The following is a 26,074-nucleotide window of genomic DNA, read 5'->3' as shown; positions in this document are numbered from 1 at the left end:
AATTTCTATTTGAGAACTTTATTTTCATTAGAGATGTTCTTTCTGAGATATCTATCAGAAGATGAATCAGTAGGAATACTATAAAATAAAAGTAAATAAATGGAGAAAAGAAAGGAGACAGTCTTGGGTTATGAATTTGAGAAGCGTATCAGTTGTGGTTGTTGAGAGTGGAACCCACACAGCAAAACACAGTTTGACCAAAACAGAAAGTCAGAGAACTGCAGCATGTCCTCCTTAATTACCTCCGGTAGTACTTTAAAATCAGAACTAAGATGAAAGGGAATATAAGTCATCATAGAGAAAGACTGATCTAGTTACTTCAGGGGTACAAACATTTCTGCATGCAAACTAATAGATCACTTTTATAACTCATTCAAAATATTTAGAAAAAAAATTTGTATCATTTTATGCCACAAGATGTAGTATGTGCATATTAAGATTGGTGGATTATTCACAGATTTTTCTCATGTGTCTTTTCATCTGTTTATAGCCCTTCATATGCTACATTCTGCGCACAGTGGGCACTTGGCAAATACGTGACTAAATTGCCCAAATCAGGAGCTTTCCTTAGAGTGAAGACATTCCCATTGACCATTCCAGTAAACCAAGAAGGTTGGAAAGTCTGGGAAAGTGTAAAATTATTTTTTCCTTAGGGGAAAAAATGATCAAAATCAATAATTTGCTTTGTAATGAAGGGAGGCTTTCCCTTGGTGCTCAGAGCTCTGTGTAAGATTGCCAAAATAACATGGGTGACCTGGGAAAGTAATTCGGATCATGGATTCAAGGGGCTACAGCAGTGAATTGGGGTGCCTGAGGAAGAACATGTGTTATTTGGGGCTATTTGTTAAAAGACCAGATTCTGAGGGTCCATAGGATAAGACATTCTTGCCATCAGGAAAGGCCAAACCTTCTTTTACTTTCTCTTACCTACGTAATACCTCTAGTGTGTCAGGAAAAAGCTAATGGCCTAAATTCTGAACTTTCCAGTCCTTTCCATTTACAGTTTTATCGAGGAAATTTCAGTGATATCCATAAACTCAAAGGTACTGGAGTGTGGTCAAATTATTACGGCAGTTTTAATTGCCAATTTTGGATTGTGATGTGGTCAACCCAATTGACTGCAGAGAAAAGGGTCATTATGGTGGCTGCGGAACACTCCTAAACTAATGGACTGTCTAGAAGTTAATTCAAGGGCAGGACAGAAGCAGAGACTGCCTGGGTATATTCATGATATCATCCTCCTCCCCGTTGCAGACAAATCATTCTTCAGCCAGCGGCTCAGGGCTGCTGACTTCTAAATAACGTAATCTACCTGGCAAAGCACAGACTGTCTTGCTAGCTCAGCTAGCCTCCATGAATTGTGATACCAGAGGTTAATGCACTGTGCCTTTGCCAAGTTGGCACAAGACTGGGAGTCCAGAAATCCAAGTCCACCCTGCCCCTGCCCTTTACTGGGGACCCTGGGAAGGTCATTTGGGCTTTCCAGACTGATTCTTCTTTTGGGTTTTGTTTTTTTTTTTAAATTGTTTGTATTTATGTATTTTTTTTTAAAGATTTTATTTATTTATTTGACAGAGAGAGATCACAAGTAGGCAGAGAGGCAGGCAGAGAGAGTGAGAGGGAAGCAGGCTCCCTGCCAAGCAGAGAGCCCGATGTGGGACTTGATCCCAGGACCCTGAGATCATGACCTGAGCCGAAGGCAGCAGCTTAAACCACTGAGCCACCCAGGCGCCCCTTATTTATGTATTTTTGTATCAAGTTCGTATTTAAATTCTAGTTAGTCCACATAGAGTGTAGTGTTGGTCTCAGGGTTAGAATTTAGTGATTCATCACTTATGTACAACACCCAGTGCTCCTCACAACACCTGCCCTCCTGAATGCCCATCCCCCATCTAGCCCATCCCCTGCCCACCTCCCTTCCATGAACCTTCAGTTTGTTCTCTGTAGTAGAGTTTCTTATGGTTTATTTCCCTCTCTTTTTCCCCTTTCCCTCTGTTAATCTGTTTTGTTTCTTAAGTTCCACGTAGAGTCAAATCATATGGTATTTGTCTTTCTCTGAGTGACTTATTTCGCTTAGCATAATATGCTTGCTCCTTCTGTGTTGTTGCAATGTCAAGATTTCGTTCTTTTTGATGGCTGAATTATACTCCATTGTGTGTCTCCCTTATCCATTCATCAGTTGGGCTCTTTCCATAGGTCTTTTGGGCTCTTTCCTTAGGTCTTTTGGGCTCTTTCCATAGCTTGGCTATTGTCAGTAATGCTGCTGTAAACGTCGGGGTGAATGAATCCCTTTGAATCTGTATTTTTGTATCCTTTGGGTAAATACATAGTAGTCCAATTGCTGGGTCCTAGGGTAGCTCTATTTTTAACTTTAACCTCCATACTCTTTTCCAGATTGGCTGCACCAGCTTGTATTCCCACCAACGGTGTTAGAGGGTTCCCTTTCCTCCACACCCTCTCCAACATCTGTTGTTTCCTGTGTTGTTAATTTTAGCCATTCTGACTAGCATGAGGTGATCTCACTGTAGTTTTGACTTGCATTTCCTTGCTGATGAGTGAGGTTGAGCAACTTTTCATGTATCTGTTAGCCTGAGTCTTCTTTTGTGAGAAGAGATGGAGATTACCAAGGCTGGGGGTGTAGCTGAGGGGGTAGCCCAGGTGGCAAAATGCTCAGAGTTTTGTGCGATCCAGGTGCTAAGGGAACCTGAGGACTGACATTGCTAAGGAAAATGAAGAAAGTTATCTCTCTTTCTCATCCGAGTTTATGGGTAATGTTACCTGTACAGAACACATGAGGCACTGTCTCCATGAGAGAGGGCTTTTCTCAGCAGCTCTAGAGTTCCATTTGGACACGCAGTCTCTGAACTTCTAGGGCGTCTCAGCCAAGGCTCTGCTTTCTCCAGAGATCTTGTTTTTTCTACTTAGCCAAGAGCTCCCTCTATCCACATCTGATCTGGGTTTTAAATGAAGTAAAACTGAATGGCCAAGGAAAAAAGACTTCAGAATGCCAGAGTTCTTCTGGTACAGGCACCTGGCCTCAGACACATCAATGCTCCCTGTGTTTCCCAGGAGTGTTGCTCTTGCCATCTTTTCTGCTTCAGAGGTTCTTCTCCCAGAGCCCTTAGCACTCAGGGCCCCGGAGAGGCTCATTCTAAGACCAGCCCTCCCTGCAAATACTTGCTTTTCATGCATTTATTTCTCTCCTCCTCCGCATTGTAAATTCCAAAATGCTGAGGTTTGTTTGCTCAAGGCAGGGCAGGTTTGGTTACTGTAAAGGACACCGGTCCTGCCAGAGGTGGACCTATATGGCTTTGGCTAGTTGATCATGGTGTTGTTGCCAGAAGTGAAATAGATGGGAAGTTTGCTGAAGTCTTACTTGATCTGTATAAACAGAAGAATTCTAGGTCAAGTGAATGAAAGTTTAACTTGAATCATAAAAAGTCATGAGGCTCATGAGAGTCATAGCCCATCAGTGAATTCCAAGACTCGACTGCAGTCTGCAGACCCAGAACTCCTCAAATGAAGGGGAGGCTGGGTCCCTTGACGGAGAACCCCCAGACACCACTGAAACTATATACCTTAATCTTTCACTCAGCCTTTCCCAGGGGACTTACAACCTTTTACTAGGGTAGCAGTCCCGAGGGGGAAAGGAGATAATCAGACTTTAGGGGGCTCACCGGTTCTGAACTGATGCTAATTCCAGGAGACCCAAAATGTCACTGAGGTCCACCAGTTGGTGTAGGGGCTCATGGAGGTTGGGTGATCATGGAGTTGTAGCTCAGGCCCATCTCAGAGTGGGTCCAGAGGGTCCCTGAATCCATTCTCTGATTATTTCCCGGTTCCAGAATGCATACTGGAATAGACATTGTTACGGATAGAATCGACATGTTGGTACAGCTCCTGTCCACCAGTTCCACATGCTGGGAGTTTCAGAGGAGGAAGAGAATTTCTGGGTCACAGACAGAGCCTTCATTTTGCAGATTAAGGTGCAGTAATGGAACCAGGAAGACACAGCTAGGACTTAAGTTACAACTAAGTCCTTTTGAGCTAGCAAATTTGTACTCAACCGCATTATGAATCCAAGATCAAAATGCCTTTGTGCTGATTTTATTGCAAATGCCACAGGTTTCCAGCTGTTCTGTCTTATTTCATGGCTGAAGCATCAGGAGCAGCACTGTGTTAAATTCCTCTTATTGCATCTAAGGGAGACTGCAAAGGAGTGCTTCATTTAGCCTGAGGTCTACCTGGGTTTATGGTTTCATTGCCTCTAAATGTGCTTTCCTCTTAATTTCCCACACCAAGTCATGAGTATATTTTGTTAGAAACATAAATATGTCCAGCTGCCGTATTCTGTGGGACTTTAAATATTTATTCAGTATGACGAATGATTTTCCATCAGGGGACAACAGCGTGAGTGAGGACTAAGGCATCACCCATTATTCATCTGTCTCTCGCTTTCCTAAGTGAATCTCACACCAGGGAACAGACACTTGCCCCTCCTCTTTTGTTACAGAAAATTAGAAAGATGGGAAATGGAGTTGACACCACTGATTCATTTTCATTTGCCCCAGAATTAAATTATTTGTTTCCAGTCACTGTTAATTATGGGAATGGTAATGCTTCAGATGCTGGGCAATGTCAGAGTTGGGAGCTTCTCACTGAGGGCCTGGCACGGCTAAGCGTAAAGGTCAGGGGAAAAATATGACAGCAGCAGAAATTAAAATGAAATTTCTATGTATCTGTATATCATCATGAACAAAGAGTCATTTCTCCCTCTGCAAATTGAGCCTCACAAATGCATACTTCATAGCTATTTGCTATATCCCTCTATTAATCACATTATAACCAGATTACCTTGGCTTTGTAGAAATGATTCCCCACTAATGGGAATCTTCAGTGTTTTATGTTTAGCATGTTTAGGCCCACAACATTTTTCGTACATAGGTATGCAAAAATAGTATACCCTTTTTCTTAAGTAGGCTCCAGGCCCAGTGTGGAACCCCATGCGGGGCTTGAACTCAAAACTCCAAGATGAAGACCTAAGCTGAGATCATGAGTCAGATGCTTAAACTGACTAAGCCACCCAAGCACCCCTATTATGCTTTTTAAAATAGAGGCACAGGTAGGTTAAGTGGCTTCCAAATGTTCAATGGCTCCTCCAGTCTTCTGAGTTTTAGTCTAGTTCTGAACTATGAGGTTCTCCCTTCAAAGTTGTCTTTCTCTGAGGATATGTTTTACTTCCTTATCATATTTGAAAAATGCAGATTCATTTCAAAATTTTCAAAATGTGTTTTATCAAACACCTATATATTCTTGCCCTATGAGAGATGCTAAGCATTTTATGATACTGACTCCTCTAAACCTCATGGTTTAGAGGAGGAAATTGAGGCACAGAGAGGTTAATTAATGGTCCAAGGTCACACAGTAAGTATTATGCTCATACATAGGCAGCCTGGTGCCAGAACCCACACTCAGACCACCAGGCCGAACGAGAAGTATCTCTGATTTCATAGGACATACACGATAGGCACTAAATAAACATTTTGGATGGATCAATTCAGGAAGGTTTCTGACCCAGAGAATTAGGATGGAGAGCTCTCCCAGTATGAAAGATGAGAAAACGCTACATTACCTTTAATCTTTTTAAAATAGTCACAAACCCAGATCGTAAACAGGAGGTCTTTGTTTCCTTAGGTCTGTGTTGTCCAACAGACAGTGTGTAGCTACGGAGCACTTGAAATGTACATGAGCTGTACATGAGTATTCATGTACATGAATGTACATGAGCTGTAAGTGCAAAATACCTAGCACTGGTTTCAAATACTTAGCACGTATGAAAGAGTGCAGAATACCTCATTAATAATTTATGTATTGATTCCATGTTAAAATGACAATATTTGAATATATTGAGTTAAATGAATATATATTAAAATTAACTTCACTTGAGGTTTTAGGGGGTTTTTTGCTTTGTTTTATTATCTTTTCTAGAAAATTTAAAGTTATACATGTGGCTCACACGGTACTTCTATTAGAAAACACTGTCTTAGACAATGCGTTTTATGAGAATTTCCAACAAAGAACTTGACCTTTTGGGCACACATTATTTCCCAGTATGCCCTTTGGCAAAGGTGCTGTTGGTCCCCAGAGAGAAGTAACAGAGCGAAATATCTTCCAGACTTATGTTACGTAATTGTGGGGAAATGAACCATATGTACTCTTTAGAGTCTTTTCTTTAGAAAAGAGCTCCTTGAGGGCAGGAACTTGGGTTCTTCTTGCCTGCATCTCCAGCAACTGTGCTGTACCTCACCCAGAGTTTGCCTGGAGTGGGTGGGGATGAGGGTTGAAAGGGATAGATAAATGGTAGGTGGGTGAGAGGGTGAGTGGAGGAATGGATGAGGGGACACATACAGCAAGTGTCTAGAGAAGTCTACACGTGTTTGTCATCATTTCTTACAGATCATCTTAATGATCATCACTATCTTTATTCATGATGACACCATGCAGATGCTGTGGGAATGGATTTTTCCAGCTCTCTTAAGAGCTCGATTAATTTTTTTTAAGACAGCATTAGAATCCTGATCTATGACTGGACCTGTTCCCCGTGGCATACTGTGCTGCTGTGGATACTATAAGTCTGGCAGCTTAGGGCGCCAACCTGATTGCAAGCAAGGGCTAGGGAAGTTGTATTGAAGCTGTTTTCTTAGAAACACAACTTTTACCCACACTGTTATATTTACATCTCAACATTTTTAAAATAATCGAGTTTCTACCAATTGTTCTATCCATAGTTCATACAATATTGGGAAATAACAACTGCCCCTATCAAAGAATATGATTTTTTAATCTGTGGCTTTGGACAGTGGGAAACTCAAGCTACCCAGACGACACATCCTTTAGCACTGCCACTGGGTCTAGGAGATTTCCATTCTTGATTTGGTGATTGGTTCGGGTACCAGTAAGTGTTCTCCTGTTTCTGTCTTGAGTACTCATCATGAACAGGTGGTACCTTCTAATCAATACCGCAATCTCATTTTCTGTGTAAACCAGCCCGTTCAGAGACAGATCTGTGTTCTTTTCTCTAAGCCTCTGTGATAGTCTATTTATTTTCGTGAAAAGGAAGTCACTGAAAAGTCCTTCTTTGGGGATGGTGCTTTAATTGTTTATTTCTAGGTCCAATTTAAAAAGTAGTGAATTGGTTCTGAATTGCTATGCAATTTGCCTGGCATTTCAGTGTCGTTGATTTTCCTTTTTTGTTGATTCTGAGTGAGGATTAAAAGGATATTTTCATGCAACTTTTTTGTAATTGTGATTCCCAGTATAGACTACAGCATTCAGTGTTCTTTTTATAAGCCCATAATACCATCTTAATAAAAGCTGTCAGAGTCAGCTCTTGGTAGACTTTGCCCTCTGCCTATTATCAGTATAGAACACGTGACTTTACAATGCATATTCAACTTCCTCCTTAATTCTGTCCTCGCATAATGCCCCATTTCCCAATGGAAACCGGAGATGGAAGATTGAGGTGAGAGACTGACAGTCACATGGTGAAATAAGTTAGAATGAAAGTATTCTTTGTTACATGCCCACTACGGCAGAACAGAATCACTCAGGAGAACCCCTCCTCGGGACAAGAAGTCATCCGACATTCCACAGTTTCTCCTCTAAACTGTCATATTTCAAGCTATTTTAAGTCCAGCTACTCTCTCTTTTTTTTTAAGATTTTATTTATTTATATGACACAGAGAGAGATCAGAGTAGACAGAGAAGCAGGCAGAGAGAGGGAGAGGCAGGCAGAGAGAGGTAGAAGCAGGCTCTCTGCTGAGCAGAGAGCCCGATGCAGGGCTCGCATCCAGGACCCCGAGACCACCTCCTGAGCCGAAGACAGAGGCTTAACCCACTGAACCACCCGGGCGCCTCCTAGCTACTCTTTTTATCCACAGCCTCCCTCTTTCACAGCAGAACCCTGAGCCCTTTCCTATCTTTGCCTCAATAGTCAGAGTAAGTCAGTATAATTTGGTACAGGGACAAACATAGTCCACCAGAGTTCCATCTGAACCCAAGTAATAGGAGGTATGGCTGTGAAATTTGCAGTCTCTGTGAAGTTCGTGCAGATAGAAATATTTGGCATTCTCTTTCATCCTACTATGCTAAAGGGACTTCAACTTATGTGTCTCACATTCCCAATAGAGTATTTGTGTTTGTAAAGCTGACACACCCTTTGCCTTACACCATATCCCACTTGTGAATTTGCCTTAGATTATTGAGGGAAATAAATACGTTTCATGATACTCACCAGACACCTAGGATTGAGTCATATGTAGGTGGGGGGTGTGTGTGTGTGTGTATGTGTGTGCGTGTGCATATGTGTGCATACGTGTGCTGGAAGGGTTTGGAGCGTGGTCCCAACTTATTCTAGAATGTGTTTTAATACATTTTTAAGTTAGTTTATATTTCTATAATTAAAGTTGCGAAAATGTAACCTTAATCTTACTTGAGAATAACTCCAACTCTGAAATTTCAAAGATCAGTGTTCTGTTTCAGTTGTATCAGTTTAATTATTTTGAATCTGGCTAATCTTCCACCTCTTTAGAGTGTGGATTTCAATTATTATTCCCTCTATGCCTCCTTTTACCAAAGATAATTAAGATTTAACCCTCTTTGACAGTTAATAAAATAGACATTATCTGATCCTGAGAAAAATTCTTTATAAACCACCCTGATCTGGTGGCTTCATTATGTAAACATTCCATCAAAAATGAACTTGAAAAAATTTCAACAGTAGCTAACTGATCATTAAATAATGAACAATGAAAAGATCTCTATGCTAACTGGATTTAGAGATGTATTACGTATCAGGTAATGTAAAAGATAACCATTTCATGCCTTATGTTATGAATTTTTAGTATAAAACAAAGTCTATTTTCCATATTAAATTCCTGTTACAAGAGTTTCTCTACCTTGGCACTATTAATATTTTGGGATGTATTATTCTTTGTTGTGAGGAGCTGTCTTCTGTATTTTAGGATTTTTAGCAGCATCACTGGGCTCTTCTTACTATATGCAGTAACACCTCCTGAGTTGGACAGCTAAAAATGTATCCAGATATTGCCAAATATCTGTTGGGAGAGGGGAGAACATATTCAAATGTATTTAAGAACCACTGATACGTGGGGCTTCAAGAATGGCCAAATATTTGTTATTTCTTCATGTATTCTCAGAAATTTTATCTTGATACAATAAAACAGATCAGGAAATGTATAGCCCTTGCACAAAATACTGAAATGTTGGTGTAGAATAATAACAAAAACATTTCTTTTTTTTTTTAACTCATAAAAATGGGGGGGGCAGCTTTTTCCTATCTTCAATACTTAAAGGAACAAAACCATACTGTGAGACATGAAAACATACGCTTCATCTCTTATCTAAATTTTTATTATTGTTGATAGCATTCTGTAGCACTTTTCTGGAAGGTGTCAAGGATTTTAGGAGTCCCTGGAGTGCCCGAGAGGATTGCACAGTCTTATGCCCAGGGGTTCCAAGTAGCTCTTTTCACCAAGGCATCTGGTCATGAGATGACTGTGCGACTCAGACATAGCGTGATTTCAAGAACTCTTGTGGGGCTCTGTTGCTAGTGGAACCTCCATTCTAGAACCCATAACTTCTCTTATGATTACATTGACCCAGAACATCAGACGTGTGTTTCCATTCACGGGAGAGGTTTAGGTCCTCAGAGCAAGTTACTCTAGTCTGTTTGGAGTGGCACCTCCATCAGCAGAGAAATACAACTCTCTTGAGATGCACCGAGTGCATGTCCAGCCGGCCAGATAATGGGGATTCAAAGATGAATGGGATATAGTCCTCACCCTCAAGGGACCTTCAGTCCAGTGTGAACAAAGCTTACGATCTCTGCCAATGTATAAAACACTAGTAAGAGTTAACATGACAGCAGGCTGTAATGTTTGTTTCTGCTTAAAGCCCATCACAGTAACACGAGGAGCAATGTTTTCCCTAAAATGGGTGATCAGCCTACAGTGAGAAATATGAATGCCTACATTGTTTTGTAGAGCTCTGAATCTGAAGAACTTTGCAAAGGATTTGAAGAGACCCCTCACTCATTCTTTAGACTCATTTATCCATTGGTATGAGAGTTCTTTGCGATCTGCTTTGCAAACATATTGTGGGACATCCGTGCAAAAATAACCACTTTGGAACAGAGGCATTGACTCAGAACCAGCTGGATTGCTTATATGCCCCTAAAAGCTGGTATTCTTTTACACGACAGTAGTTTGTGTGAAGCCAACAGGTAAGGCTATGATCTTCCACTTGCCACTTTAGCCATCCCAGAGTACATTTCTCTCGTTTCCGAGTGGCCTGACATATCTTACATGCAACTGTGCCTTCATGAAACGGGAGTGATAGCTCTTATGTATGCAATGTCCAGAATTCTGATGAAACATTAATTAGGACGTGGAAAGTCAGTAAAAACTGGGACTCTTTTTATGCATCAAGAAGTGAAGGCATAGATATGGGACCTGGGGCTTTATGGTGCAGAGAAACAGATTCTTCACATCAAATGAAAAAAGCAGTAGCATTAAATGATTTATGACACAGCTGTTTTATTTCCTATTAAAATTGTGTGTTGTAATGAAACCATTTAAATCCGTTCAGGGCTTTGTGGAATTTTAAATTCAGCTAATTGTCTATGGTTTCTGGTCCTTGAGAAGCCAGGCCGAGAACTGAGCGAGTGTGATGTGTGGGATAGAGTCAGCTCTGACTGCCTGCCACATGCCTTTGTTTCTTGTGGGGGGTGTGTGTGTGTGTGTGTGTGTGTGTGTGTGTGTGTCCGCTTGATGACCTTGGACTGCTTGGCTCCCCCTAGTGTGATGGCACCAAATGGCCACGTGCTGCATCTGAGGTCATGTGGGGCCCAGGAATTTTAGGTAGAACTGCCACATTCATAGCCCAGGCAAACAGATAGAGATGCTTCTGGCTAGTGTTTTTTTCAAGTCTTTGAACAGCAATTCCCATAAAGAAACACACTGCAATCCAATATACATTTTTATACATATTTATTTATTTGTTCATGTATATAAATTTATATGTAGACACGTATGTGCACATACATGTGTACTTTCTACATTATAAATATTTTCGTAATGAAAACAAAAGTTTCATGAAATATTTATCCTCATTACTATAGTTGTGCTTAACTCTTTTCATTTCTAGTTCAATTTTTTTTTTTAAAGGTTTAATTTATTTATTTGACAGAGAGAGAGATCACAAGTAGGCAGAGAGGCAGGCAGAGAGAGGAGGAAGCAGGCTCCCTGCTGAGCAGAGAGCCCGATGCGGGGCTTGATCCCAGGACCCTGAGATCATGACCTGAGCCGAAGGCAGCGGCTTAATCCACTGAGCCACCCAGGCGCCCCTCTAGTTCAATTTTTTAAAAATTCTGTTTATAGCTACTAAGTTAATTTCATAGCCCACAGATTGAAAAGCGTTGGCCTAAGTTGGTATGCCCGTGTCTAGCAGTAGATAACCATCATGTCACTTTAGGCAGGGGCAAATGAATGAAGTGGTGCTATATTTTGACCTACCATTTGATGCACAATGACATGATGGATCCTGCAATTGGATTGGGGCATCCAGTTGGCTACAGATAAGGCCTTTCTCTAAATTTCATTTGCTAAGGTCACTGCCAGTACTTCTTTATCGTATTAAAGGCTTTGAGGAAATCAGTTATTGCTAACTGCGTAAATACATGTTTTACTTCTTGACATAAAATGTCAATAGCAATTTACCTTACAGAAATCTGAGCAGAAAGGATCCGGCACATATTTTTAAAAATGTATTGCTAGGTGTTTTCTCTGCAGCTTGCTCATGTATATTGTTGTACATCTTCCCCCAAAATTTAAGAATTTATATACTGTTTGGGATGATGGTGAGTAATGTTTTCTCCTACGTCCCTACTTCTGAGGCTGTTTTTTTTTAAAACTTGGGGGTCAAAACCTGTTTGAAATGCAGATGAGATCTAGGGCCCATCTGTCTAGAAGGACAAAATATTTATTCCATAGACCCTCATTGGAGGAGCCTTAACCTGAATGGAAGTCACTATTCATGTCAAGATGTCTTATAATTACCCTACCAGAAGGAAGCATTGTACCCCATTCTATTGGTATGGAAACCAGCGGCGCCTTATTTGATTCAACCAGTGCTCATACATACACATGTACTCGGGCAGCAGTGAGATCTACTGGGTCGAAACCAGAGCGGTGCAAGAAGCAACCTGGTTGGGCCTGTGTCCATCAGCACAACAGGCTAACTAGGCTGCAGGACCAGCTGCCACAGAGTAGCCACAAGTAAGCCCAATGGTAGACAGCCTCCCAGAAGTGTTTGAAGCTCTTTCTAAAGTCAACATGTCTTTGACTAGGACATATCCTAGTACCTCTTTTTAAAAATGAGTTCATTAAAATATTCACGAGATTAGACCCAATACTGTAATTTTTGCAAATATGTAGAACATTCAGTCAACCGGAGCAGAAACCCCTCTGATCTTTAAGCAAGGGTAAGCTCTATAAACCCCATGACTAGGGCACCACTGCCACCTTTTGGTGATATCCCTTAATTACAGGTTCTGGAGGGATAAATAAACCTATATTTAATAGTATTAAAGTTATAAAATGATAGAAAATATACATCCCTGGATATGCTGGGGTGGAGAGAGAGTGTGTGTTGCTAAAGCTTGCTTTGGTTCTTCCCTTTGCATCTCCCATAGCTGTCCTGGCTCTGATCTCACATAGTCTTTGTCACTCTTGGCAGGATCGGAGGGGCCATTCCCACAGTGTTCTCCTACTTCGCGGAAGTGCTGGCCCGAGAGAAGCGGGGGGAGCATCTGAGTTGGCTGTGCATGTTCTGGATGATTGGTGGCATCTACGCCTCTGCTATGGCCTGGGCCATCATCCCACATTACGGTAAGAGGCTGGCCTGGCATGAAGGAGGCATCACCTTCTTTGACTTCGGCCTCCCTTGTGTCGCTTTCCTGTCTTATCAGTGCTGGTTTGAGAACAACTCTGTCATGATCAAGTTTTTGCCTTTTGTATATCTAGGATTTTCTCCCTTGTACAGAGATCTATAGAAGGTAAGACCATGCCAAGGGTCCTGTAGGAATATTGCTGCATTTTGCTGTTTTTCAAGGGATCACTTTCATTGGCTTTCTACGTGCTATCAACTCTAGGCTCCCCACCCAAATGGACGTGAGGGGAGACATAGGTCATAATCGGCATAGAAGGCAGCATGACTTACCATTGTTTTAGGGACTATCATACACACCAGGGACATACATGTGCCTTTATTCGTCCTCTCTGGGTCTAGTTCAAAGCTCAACCCCATGTCAGCCTGCCTCTGCTGGCAGCTGAGAACTGGGATGAGAGCAGGAAGCATCCTGTCTTGTCATGGAACATCTATTTGTAGAACTTAAGAGATGACTCAACTGTCCTTGCTGCCCAGATCCCTCCTGAGTTTCTTCTAAGCTGTTCCTGCCACCTCTGAACACTTTAAGGTCTCCTGTTTCTGGGCAGTCAGCATTGTCCTGCTTAGAAGCCAGAAATTTCCAGGTGCTTCACCCACAAACAGTGAAATGCAGGGAGAGGTTCATAGAATCCAGGAATCAAATCCAATAAATAAGACAAAGAGGAGGGGAGGTTTTCTGGTTGTGTGTATCTGTGTGAGAGAGAAAGAGAGCAAACATGTTGAAGTTTGCAAATTATGAGTACTATGTAAATTAAAACTACATGTGGACTTTAAAAACTCACTCTTTGTTCAACCTAAAATCTAATTGATCATTGCGTGAAAAATTAGATTCAAAAATTTGCTTTTGGATCATTTTCTTTTTTTCCTTTTTTTTTTTTCCTGCTTTTGTTTTAGAACAGAGCAATTTTGGCTATAAAGCCTAGGTTTGTTAGGGAACAACACTGAGTGAATTTGATCCACTGTTAAAATCAAAGACAAGATGTAAACTGTAGTATTTGAACTCATTGTAATTTGCTTTATCTTACTGAGTTACAAAATTCATGTATGTTACACTTTCTTTTAATAAACCTATAAAGTTACATGCAAATCAATGTTGTATATAACAATAACAAGGAAGGCACAAGGAATTGGTTACTTGGCCTAAAGAGAACTTTTCCTTGCCAGACACTTAAGTTGAGTGTGGAGTGCCAAGCACAAGTGCTGGGTTTTCCTTTTTTGGACTCTGGTCTGTTCAGGGCCAGAGATACCCTCCCAGAGGTACTAACTCACACCCACCATAAAGCTTGTCGTCTCCCACCATCCAAGAAATTACAGGTGATTCTCCTTCTCTGTCTGGGCCCCAAAGACCTCAGCCACCCTCAGAACTAGCTCCCAACCCACTTAGCTGACAGTTTGGAATGGAAAACCCACTTAGCTGCCATGGAAAGAATTGCTTCAGTACGCCTGGATGGCTCAGTTAGTTAAGCATCTGCCTTGAGCTCAGGTCATGATCTTAGGGGTCTTGGGATCCAGTAGCAGGTTAGGCTCCCAGACCAGTGGGGAGACTGTTTCTCCCTTCCCTCTGTCTGTCCCCACTCCCCCTCTTTCTCTCTCTGACATAAATAAATAAAACCTTAAAAAAAAGAAGAAGAAGAATTGCTTCTTAGGAGCTCTGTGTGAAGAGACAAAAAGGAGATGCAGAGCCCGGGCAGAGTCCAGCTTTCCTCAGCATTGCTCCTGGAGCCACCCTAGTCTATAAGCAACCTCTGTATGAATGAAAATTAGCTGCCTCATACGAGTGGATGCAGGGGCAGCCTCTTTCTAACCCCAGATGGCAGCACAGCTCCTTGGCTCCTGGATGTTTGCTGTCCCTTCTTCCTGGTCCCCTTCCCATCCTGTAGAATTTCCCCAGCTGATCTTCCTAAACTCGGAACTCAGATTGGCTTTTGCAGTCTGCACTTTTCCATAGGCCTGGGCATTGATTGGGTTTTGTTTTTTGTTTGTTTGTTTGTTTGTTTGTTTTTCCTCACTGGCTATTTAGTTCTTCAGACTCCTGCCTTTCACACATCCCTACCCTCAGCCATGGTGGGCTCCAGATTTTGCCTCTGGACTCATCAACCATCAGCTAGTGGCTGACCCACAAAAAATGAGTGTAATTCCCCCTTTATTTTTCTCAAGCATACATAAGATATATATATTTTTTAATAGCAAAACGGTTTGCCTAGTCCATACATAACTGCAAAGAGCTGAGGCTGTGAATCAGAAACAATTCATAAAAAGTTTACCAAAAAAACCCTAATGACAATGTAACAAAATTAAGTGTATCTGAGGCTGGCATTAATTTCTATGTTAAAGGAACCTTGAGAAATAATGACCTGGTTAAGAAATCAGTAACAGAATATTGAAACGTTACACCCATGCTTTATTGAAGGCTTTCCATGGCCAGAAATGTGGCCAAAGCAACAATTACTGCAAACAAGCCTGTCTGTATAGTTTTATCAACAGGGGAGATTTTTAAATACCCTTGTTGAGTTCGTTGCTATGCTCTTGCAACTTGAGAGCTCTAATTATCTCAAAAGAAAAGAACTTAGTTTTAAAAATCCTGTGTTGAGGCTTCTGGGGGTTGACGATGTTCTCTATATTGGTGTGGGGGAGGGTGTTTGAGGAGTATTCATTTATAAAAATGCATTGAGCTGGGTACTTAAGATTTACATATGTCACCATATGGGAGTTACACTTTTTTTATAAATTTTTTTTCATAAAATTTACCACTTCCGTTACCCCCCTGAAAATACCCACGCTTGGGTCCTACTCCGGATTAATCGAATCTAATTATCTGGGTTGGTGGTTCTGCATGGATGTTTTTAAAGCCATTTAAAGCTGATTCTCTGCAGCCAGGTTTGAGAATCTTCAGCTTCCTACCTCTGCCAGGGGGTGATCTGGGAAGCCCCTGGGGCTTCACCATGTATGCACAGGGAGGGGGGCTACAGATGGACGCAAAGAGAAGAGTGAGCCTGACTGACTTGGTTGACTTATTCACTGGGTGTTTAGGTTTCCATATTGTTGTTTTCATCCAGGCTAAAGGACTTTCCCCACTCATGTGGCTGCGAATCACTTACAGAGTAGCTTTGACATCTTGCTCTGTCTTCTCAATGCTACATCTTTTGACTTTACTTAAAATGGATAAGAGCTGTTAAGTCCATCCACTTTCCCTGCAGCCTCAGAAAAAGTGAAAAGATTTCTCTTTTGCCTTTGAAATTCTGCCTAGTATAAATGGTGTCACAGCTTATAGAAAAAGGAGAGTACGTGGGCCCTGGGCCTCCACCCTCTTTCATTCAGGAGACCCCTGAGCACCAGCACCTGGACAGCAGATGGAGTTTTCACCCAGCAGGGGAGGAACCTGGGAGCATCGTAGAATGACTCCTAGCCAGGTACTGGCCCATCTCACATCAGTAACAGGATTTGTGCTACAGGGAAAGAATAAAAAACTGGCATCCACACTGCAAGCAATTCAAATGATAAGTGATGCAGGTAAGAGGTGTCTGTGGTGTTCTCTTTCTGCGTTTTCTGGTTGCCAGTGCACTGAGCCCTAAGCCTGGTACCAAGAGGCTTGAATTCTGACTCCCAGACAAACTTCTTATGCAAAGAGACCATGAGTGGTCACTCAGGATGGGCAAGGAAATCTGGAAGGATTCTTCAGAGGTTAGACAAGGCCAGGAAGGGGGTTTGGACAGCTGCAAGGGCTCCTGAGTTCACATGTGGGCTATGGCCAGGGTCTGCTGACGGACAGAAGGAGCCACCCAGCTGGCCGAGGCCTTGTCTCTGGACCAGCCTCAGATCATGATGGTGCTTTACCTTCACACTGCTGCTGGTGGGGATGAAGAGTTCCCTGCGGACGGTCTCCAGCATCTGAAGGCTCCCAACAGAAGATTACCTCACTCACTCTGACACAGCCTTGGGAGGCAGAGCGTGTGAATGTCATCACCTTTCCTGCCAGCCACCTCCCCTGTGACCCACTCCTTCCAGCAGCTGGGATCCCTGTGAGAGAAGAGATAGCACAGGGATGACACTTTTCCTTCACGCTCCCTCCCCTCAGTAATCAGGACACCATGGCATTAATGGAAGCCCCTGGGCCTCAGGGGAAAATGGAACAGGTTGCTGACTCACAGCACTTTCCCTCTTCCGCTGAGAGCTTGCACGTTGGCCCCGGCTTCGGAGTTGCCCTGGGATTACAGCACTGTCTGCTCCATTAAACCCTCCCACGTCATTTTCTCTTTGAAATTCGTGTGCACATCAGATGAGGTTTGTCCCCTGCTGCAGGGCACCACTGTGTGAAGCAAGGACATTCAATTAGCTAAGTGGGAATGTTCTCCCATTCAGCACAAAATGCTTCAGCTCTTAAAGCCCAGAACGCATGGGGCTGCCCGTTGCACTGGAGCCACCCCACAGCCTCCATCACCCCCGCCCTTCACCACAGACCTCCCAGGGCCAAGCTGGGGGCACCCTGAAGGCCAGGCCCACCCCAGCACCCCCGGCTCCCCCACCAGCCACAGCTCGAGGTCTGGGCTTAAAACCTCACATATTCCTGACCAAGATGTGCCTCCTTCCTTTAGTTCCGTGATGTGGGAAGCTAATACATTTCTACTCCCTCATGATAAAATGGGGTGAAGGGAGCACAGTCTAGTCATAGTCGAATGACTGTCTGTCTGAAGAAGGAAACAGGCGAGGGTATCACATTTTGTTCATGAGCGGAAAAGCACCGTGGCCAAGGGAGGGGGTAGGGGGAGTGAGTGCTGATCTCGAATCCCTGCCACACTGCTTCTGGGTATGACCTTTGTCAAGCTTTTCAGTCTCCCATCCCATTTTCTGCATCACGCTGGGGGTTAAGCGTGACAGTCATGTTAGAACACCCAGAGCATGGTTAGCACTCAAAAACTGGTAGCTCTTGCTGCTGTCAGATTCACCTACACGGGCACCCAGACTCCGTCAGCGCAGTCCAGCGCGAGCTCCGAGCTATAGGAAAAGACAGAGAAGGAGCCAAGGAGTGCCAAACAATAAACCTCACCTCGCAGGTGAGGAGATCAGAGGAGTCACAAGAAAGGAAAAATCAGGAAAAAATTTAAGATAATGAGAGAGATTCAAGGAAAAAAATAATACTATAAAACCTGGATTACCTGGAACCCAAAGAATCCATATCTTCCATTCAATTATTGGTTGGACGAATTAATATTTGAAGGACACAAACTATACAAAGACCCACCTTCAAGGCCCCAGGACCGCTCTCGCCAGGTAGAAGGAACAAGAACCTGGCTGTCCTAGCCTACCAGCAGAGATGCCAGCCAGCCCAGCAGGTTACAGGGACCTTGGCAGAGCCATTGCTGTCTTGGGGGGAAGTTGTCCTATGCTCTGGACCTGGCAGGAGGCAGAGTGGTTCCTGGCATGGGATTAGATCTAAGGCATGCCTGGTTCCAAGCCGGCTCTGCTATTCTCTAGTTTTATCACCTCTAGGACAGTTACTTGGGCTGTCTGGTCCTCCGTCTCCTTGTCTAGAAAGCAGGCATACTACCACATAGTGTTGCTGCATTCAAGCACTGTGTACGGAAAGTGTTTACACCGTGCCTGACATGCATGGCCACTAAGTGCGGTCTTTTATTTCCACAGATGGAGCTAATGTTGAGGTAAGGGTATGAAGGAGGAACTGGAAGAGTGAAAAGACCATGCTCCCCTTTTCCTGACCATATTTTTTCAGTTGTGTGCTTATCATTTGAAGGTTGTGGAGGTGGATAAGAAGGGGGAAGATGCGAGAACAGAGCTTGTAAGGCATGCCAAGTATTCTGCACCCATTTCGGGTGACAGGTGACAGCTGTGTCCCACTTACCTGCCCAGCCAAGTGTCCCCAGCCTTGCCACCCACCTTTGCCGTCCCTCATTGAATGTCATGGCACTGAAGATTTTATGCTTAAGTATCTCAGTAAGACATTGCAAGGGGAATCCCCTTGGTACATCAGTGTGCACCAGTGTTATTTCTTAATTTGTCCATTTTAGGATCCATCTGATCTTTGATTTCAACAAAATGACTCTTGGGCTCAGATTTCCTTCACTCTATGACTCAGTTTTCCCCAAACATTAAGAAGATACATCAGCCCCCAAAATAATAATGACAAAGTCTTTATTTAAAAGCTTAAGAAACAGATATGAGGCATTCTCATAGTCAAGTGTATGGCTGTGTTTTTAGTGAGTGTGTCATTGTTCAGGTGTTCTGGAAGTCTCCTCTTCTTAGACAGAGCCACAAGCTCTCCCGCCCCCACCCCCCAGCCCTCCCGCCACTCTCCTCATGGGAAGTGCATCACCTGGGGAAACATGTGTCTGCTTGGGTACAGATAGTCCCCCACCTGCCACCCACCCCACCCCCTGCCAGTCCTGCACAGTTCTGGGAAGTGCTTTTCAACATCCTCACTCTGACCTCCGAGGCATGGAGAAGTCGCCTCTTCTATTGTGCATTAAGCCAATTATCATGGTGCTCAAGTCCTCCCACTGCCATTCACACTCCTCAGAAACAGAGGGGCGGCGGTCATTTGTTGAGAGCCTTCTGTGTCCCAGACATTGTGCCAAGCGCATTGATCTTAAACTCACGGTCTGAAAACAGAGATAGGGGCTTTAAAAATATGACAGTTTTCCCATTCACATGTGGGCGGGAAGGGCTGCAGGTGCACATGCTGCTGGCGGTGCTGGGTGACCCCACACAGCTGGGCTGCTCGTCCGTCCCTCGGGCGGCCACCGAAGTCTGCACACCTCTTCTCAGAATAATGCTTTTAAAGGCAGAAAATAAAAAAAAATAGGATTATAAATGAGACCAGTTGTTAGCAAAATGAATTGGCATATGAAATAACTACAGCTGGTACCAGACTTAATAGCAGTCTTTATTTTTAAGTAGATATGGACATAGAAACTAGAAGTCAACAATTCCTTTCTCTTGAATCCTATGAAACCACTGGTCTTCGAGTTCTCCCAGAATCCCACATTCCATTCTTTACCATCTCTTGGTTAAGATTAGGATTGACTAAGGGGAGAAAAAAAGCATTAAGATTGATGGATATAAGAGAAAAAAAAAATCAACAGAGGCAGGAACAAGATACAAGCTTGTTTTACATTAAAAGAAGCCTGGATGGGGGCTGTCTAGTACTGGGATGGTAGTTCCACCCATCAGAGGTCCAATTCCTTTTAACTCAAAATTCCTTTTATCCACCATTCTTAGTGCATTTCATCCAGTAGGTCCACATTTTAGGCAGGACAAAGCAGGAAGGATCTATAAAGATACACCTGTGCTGTCATTAAGAATCTCTGTGGAAATCTCACACAAATCCATTATCTCATTAGCCAGAACTTCAGTGCACAACCGTGCCTAGCTACAACAGAGTTTTGGAAATGTAATCTTCTATACCAAGCAGTAAAAAGAACACAAATCAGATAGAGTGGATATTGAGAGACAACTAGCCATCTCTCCTCTACCATTTCATTCTTCTTCTAGAAAGTCTTTTTAAAATGTCCATATGGTTCTTGATTTAAATTTTAGTATGGCCTTTCTGTATTGGGCAGTTTTTAGATGCAAATAATGGAAAGCAGGTCAAGCTAACTTAACCAGACAGGAATTTATCAGGAAACTATTGAGTAGCTCATAGAATGGCCAGGAAGACTAGAGAACCAGTCTCAGAAAATGGCAGGAACCAAGGGAATCCTTCCTTAGATGGCTGGCATGGCTTGTGAACAAACTCAAAATGTCAACACCCAGACTCAAAAAAAACCTCACATACAGCCTAAGAGAAATTAGCTCAAAATATCCAGCTTCAGTTTCCACTGCACCAAAGAGTTTTGATAGTGGTTTAATTGTTCTTCAAAGATGGTGGAGTTTTCTGTGCAAGATTCAATCATGATGGGTGGCACATGCTGTTAGAAAGGCATGATTATCAACATGTGACATTCTAGACAAAGTATCTTGAGGCCCTAGTTAGGATAGGGCACTTCACATGCAATAATATGTGTCAGGGTGGAGAATCTGGGTCCATATGTGGGCAGGTATAGTTTGAGCTAGTGTGGCCTTTACATGTTGGTTACAGAAAATTTGGTACAACACTCTAGAGAGCCCTAACCAATGCGAATTCTGGGCATCATTCCAGGAGACCAGACATCCTTATCCTCAGATTATAGCTGACTAGACCCTTGGGTCCTTCCCAAAGCAAATGGGAATCCCAGCCTAATCACTGGACTAGATCTTTCATAAATCTTGGAGAATTTGATCTCCAGAAGAGATAAAAGCACCTATATTTACAATAAATAAAACCACAAAAGTTGGTTTCACTTACTATAGATAAAGATGCCTTCTCCAAGAGCTGTTGACATTAAGGTTTGCCTTGGGAACAAATAGTATAAACATTTGATAGTATAAAAAAATTATATAACAAATGAATGGTGATACCAAACGCTGATAAGGATTCAGAGAAACTGCATGTCTCATACATTACTTGTTGCAAAATAGTGCAGCCACTCTGGAAAATATTTTGGCAGTTTGTCTAAAAAAAATTTAAACACACCTAACATATGACCCACAATTGCACTCCTAGGCATTTACCATCACCCAGAGAAATGAAAATTTGTCTACACAAAAACTTGTACATCATTGTTCATAACACAGAATGCTATACCTCATCAACAAAAGGAACTTGATAAATAGCTTGAATAGGCCTCGAGGCATTTTGTTGAGTGAAAAAAGCATTCTCAAAAGGACAAATAACAAACTGGAGAAAAAGTTAATGGTTAGCAGGGGTTAGAGGGAGTGAGGAGAAGGGGAGCAGGTGTGACTACAGCAGGCTAGCCCCCGGGAGATCTTGGAGTTGAATATGGAGGTGGTTACATAATTCCACACATGTGATAAAATGACGTAGAACTACACACACACATGATCCCACTGCCAGTTTCCTGCTTCTAATACTGTACATGGTAATTTCAGAACAAAATATTTCTAAGCACTGAGGGAAACTGGATGAAGAGGACCATGGGATCTCTCTCTATTATCTTGCAAGTATATGTGACCCTAGTTACTTCAAATTAAAAAGGAAAAGGCATTTTTATATCTCATCATATTTATTACAATTACCTTAGAAACAAGAGCAACAGTAAGTGTTACTCCCATTTTTTTTTTGAATGGTGAACCTATTGATTAGAAGGTTCATCATTTCCCAAAGAGACCAAGAAAATGGAAGATTAGAAATTAGAACCAGTTTTCTGATCTTCATTTCTTCAAAATGTCCTCCAGACATGACAAAGCTAAGAAAAGTCTCAAAGAGCAGCCCACAGGGTTGTTTGGAGTCAGAAGTTGTTTGATGGTCTCTACAGTGTGCGTATACAACCCATGTGACAAATACTGGTCCCCTCTCCTGTCTGGGTAATGCCTGCCATCCCAGCCCCTTGGCAAGCATTGCAAGACTCATGCCTCCATCCCTTGCCAGAGGAGAAACCATTTAAACCCAGAATTCAATCATTTAAAAACTACCTTACTGGGCGCCTGGGTGGCTCAGTGGGTTAAAGCCTCTGCCTTCGGTTCAGGTCATGATCCGGAGGTTCTGGGATTGAGCCCCACATCGGACTCTTTGCTCAGCGGGGATCCTGCTTCTTCCTCTCTCTCTGCCTGCCTCTCTGCCTACCTGTGATCTCTGTCTGTCAAATAAATAAATAAAATCTTTAAAAAAAAAACCCCAAAACTACCTTACTGCAAATGTCATAAAAGACAGAAGAGCTTTTTTCCATCACATGCCTTATAACCCACAACTTCATCAATCTTTATGTGATACTTGTGTGCCTTTGAAAGGCTGCATTACATCTTCTCTCTCTCTCTCCCTCACAGCATGAGACTTCACTGGCTAGTCTCCTTCCTCCAGGAAGCTGACTGCATTGCCCACCTGCTTTCCTTGCAGAGAAATTGAGCTCTGCCCAGCTTCTAGCTCAAAACGTACATACCCTACCTATGCTAGTCTGCTTGGACTGCCATAACAAAATACCATTGACTGGGTGGCTTAAACAACAGAACTTTATTTTCTCACAGTTCTCAAGGTTGGGAAGTCTAAGATCAAGGTGGTAGTTGATTCAGTTTCTGGTTGAGGGCTGTCTTCCTGGCCATTCTCTTGCTGTGTCCTCAACATGGCAGAGAGACGGAGATCTCTTTTTTCTTATGTTTGATCGGGGCCCGACCCTTTAGACCTCAGTTACTTCCTAGAAACCTATATCCAGATATTATCACATTGGGCATTAGGGCTTTAATATATGAATTTTGGGGAGACATGGTTCATGTCATAACACCACCTCTTATGGTTTTAGCAAATAGAGAACCTTCCAGTCATCAGAAATACATGTGTATTCACCTACCCTTTAAAGTCATTGGAAGCTAAGAATTTTTTCTAATGTTTTTCTTGTTAGGCCCTACTGCAAACTTAACTCTGCAACACCGATCTTTATTCCTCCCTTAAATAAGGTCTTATGATATCCTTATGTTTCAAAAGAAGTGCCCATCTCATTTCTCTGAACATTTGTATATTCTGAACTAGACAAAATGCATGTGCGTGTGTGTTTCCTTGAAAAGAACTATTCTGAGAATACACTTGCTGGGCTGAATTCATCATTAACCTAATTAGATCCTTTATCCAAGGCTTACAATTAGCACCATTACCAAGTCTTGATAACTAATTACAGTGCTTCTAAATCAAGCTCCACCTGGAGGGACATAAAAATTGTAAGCTTCTAAAGTGTTCCTTGTTTGAGGAGATGACCATTTCTGAGATTTCTGTCAATAATACTGAACGGGGTTAGAGGGCAAGAGATATTCACAGTACTATGGAGAGGTAGAGAAGGTTTCCTTGACATCTTAGGGTACAAGCTAGAGAACATCACTTTTCTTCCATATGCATAGTGAGGTCCCCAAAATGTATAATCCCTCCACTGGCCCAGATGGTTAAGATGAAAGGTTGTAGAGCTGCGCATCTTCTTTTTTTTAAACAAGTGCAGTATTCTTTCATTTGTAAGAAGTAAACTGAACTTTAATTTTTACATCAGAGGCATTGGTGCTGAATGACCTGGAGGTTCCTATTTTCTAATGGGCTGACTTAGTATCTATATTTTATATAGCTATCTCTGTCAAAATCAAGTTTAGATTTACTCTGAGTTGCTTTTAGAGTGTCCCAAAGCAATCCCAGTTAAAGATCAAGGGTGTGGCATCTTAGCAAATGTGGCCATTTGGCACAATGGGACCACAGAAAGGATACCTATGTAACTAATTTCATAAGATGCTCAATTAATGCCTAGAATGGAACCTTAGAAAAATAGATGATTAAACAGGACAGAGTTTGAGGTTGAAAGCATGATGAAGGGAATCTTACTATGCAATGAAGTAATTCCTAAAGGGATCCTTCTCAAGTATGGGAGGTGCTTCTTCTTCAGGAAGTGCCTGATCTTTATGTAACATTGGAACATGCCTCCACTTGAGGACAGGTTGGGTTATATTGTCCACTCCTCCTCACCCTCATGCCCACCCCTCAGTGAGCTGTTTGGCTGTGCTGCCCATCACACTGTGTAATGTACAAGACAAATGGCCGTCATGAGGCTTGAAAGGGATACCTGCAAAGAGGTTGGAAAACAGTCTGAGAACTATGTGCTGGGAGACGGCGGTGGCCAAGCTCTAAATATGGCAAAATTAAAGGAGACCAAATATGGCAAAAGAAAGTGTGGGTGAGAGCAGAGCAGACTGGTTAGCATAGATGGGAGTCAAATGGACCATCCTGCTAATGAGAGGATGCTCTTGCTGGTTGTGTGATTCAGTCGGAGTGAAGAGATGTGCTGTCTAAGCCATTTCCACGTTCCCTCACCCAGTCTTCTCAACAACTGGAAGCATGTGTTAATGAGGTGACTGGCAAGGGTTGGGAGACTGTTTGAAGGTCGTGGAACCCATTTATTTTTTCCTAAGCCTAAATTATCCCACGAAGAAGTGGCTCCTAGAAGTGAATCCTCATTACTGCTAAACTAACAGAGATTGAACCCTCATTGAAATTACATGATGAGATGTAACACCACGCTTTGGGTGTAGCAAACATTTGGGGGGCATCTACCCTGTGACTGGCCCAGTGCTAGAAGCTGGGGAAGCTTTGAGACTAACGTGGAAGTCTACAGAAACATCTGGTCTTGGGTAACAAAGAACGACCTTGAAATTGAGCTTTGCTTCCAGTCTTTCCTGTTGCAGCCTGTTGGCACAAAGCACCCCTTTCTCAAATACTGTGGATTGGGGAGTTCAGCCTTGCCCTGGCCACTTTGAATTCCATGTGTCCTTTAACATACAGATCGTGTTGCAGTTTAGTTGGAGGGAACACATCAGCTGATGGATTAGGTGGAAGGCTGGGGAAAACTTAGGCAAGAAGGGAAGATGAGTTGTGAAAAGTCAGAGACTCCTGGTTTCATCCGATTCAACAGTTTACGACTGAAGTGACCAATTTAAATATCATAGTGCCCAGGCGGGCGATGTGTATGCATGAAGCAGACAAGAAAGGGAATGGAGGCAAAGAGAGAGTCCATGCCCTCTGTTGAAAGTTGGCAGCTACTCAGTCCTAACAGATTTAAGCCAACCAATTTCTGATGCCTAGTGTGGCCAGATTTACTGGGAGAGAGCAGAATTCTGGATAGTTACATGAATTCTCTCCAATTTTTAATCTGCCAAATTTTAAATTATTTTATTATTTTTATAGAGATATAACTTACCTGTACGGTAGGCAGAATGATGGTCCCCAAAGATGTCCACATCCTAATCCTCTGGACCTATGAATGTAAGAGTTTCCATGGCAAAGGCTAATTAAGGTTGCAGATGGAATTAAGGTTGCTAATCAGACCTTCAGATAGGAAGATGATCCTGCATTTCCCAGTGGGCTCAATGTAATCACAGTGTCCTTTGACAGCAGAAGATGGAGTAGGGAAGAAAGAGGGAGAAGTGACAGCGTGGGCAGAACTCAGTTTGAGGTTACTTGCTTTAAAGATAGAGG

General features: G+C 42.6%; 1 protein-coding gene across 1 annotated transcript in view; it reads left to right on the top strand.

Annotated features, from left to right (window-relative positions):
• SV2C (synaptic vesicle glycoprotein 2C) overlaps positions 1–26,074 on the top strand; it is a 211,091-nt gene that overhangs the window by 99,591 nt on the left and 85,426 nt on the right. The window contains exon 4 of the mRNA XM_046001090.1: positions 12,817–12,968. Within this exon, the coding sequence (XP_045857046.1) occupies positions 12,817–12,968 (152 nt within the window). The remainder of the gene's footprint in view (positions 1–12,816; positions 12,969–26,074) is intronic.

This window comes from Meles meles, chromosome 3 (assembly GCF_922984935.1).
Source record: "Meles meles chromosome 3, mMelMel3.1 paternal haplotype, whole genome shotgun sequence".
Classification (NCBI taxonomy): domain Eukaryota; kingdom Metazoa; phylum Chordata; class Mammalia; order Carnivora; family Mustelidae; genus Meles; species Meles meles.
The sequence above is the reverse complement of the archived record's forward strand: the minus strand, read 5'-3'. Positions and strand labels throughout refer to the sequence as shown.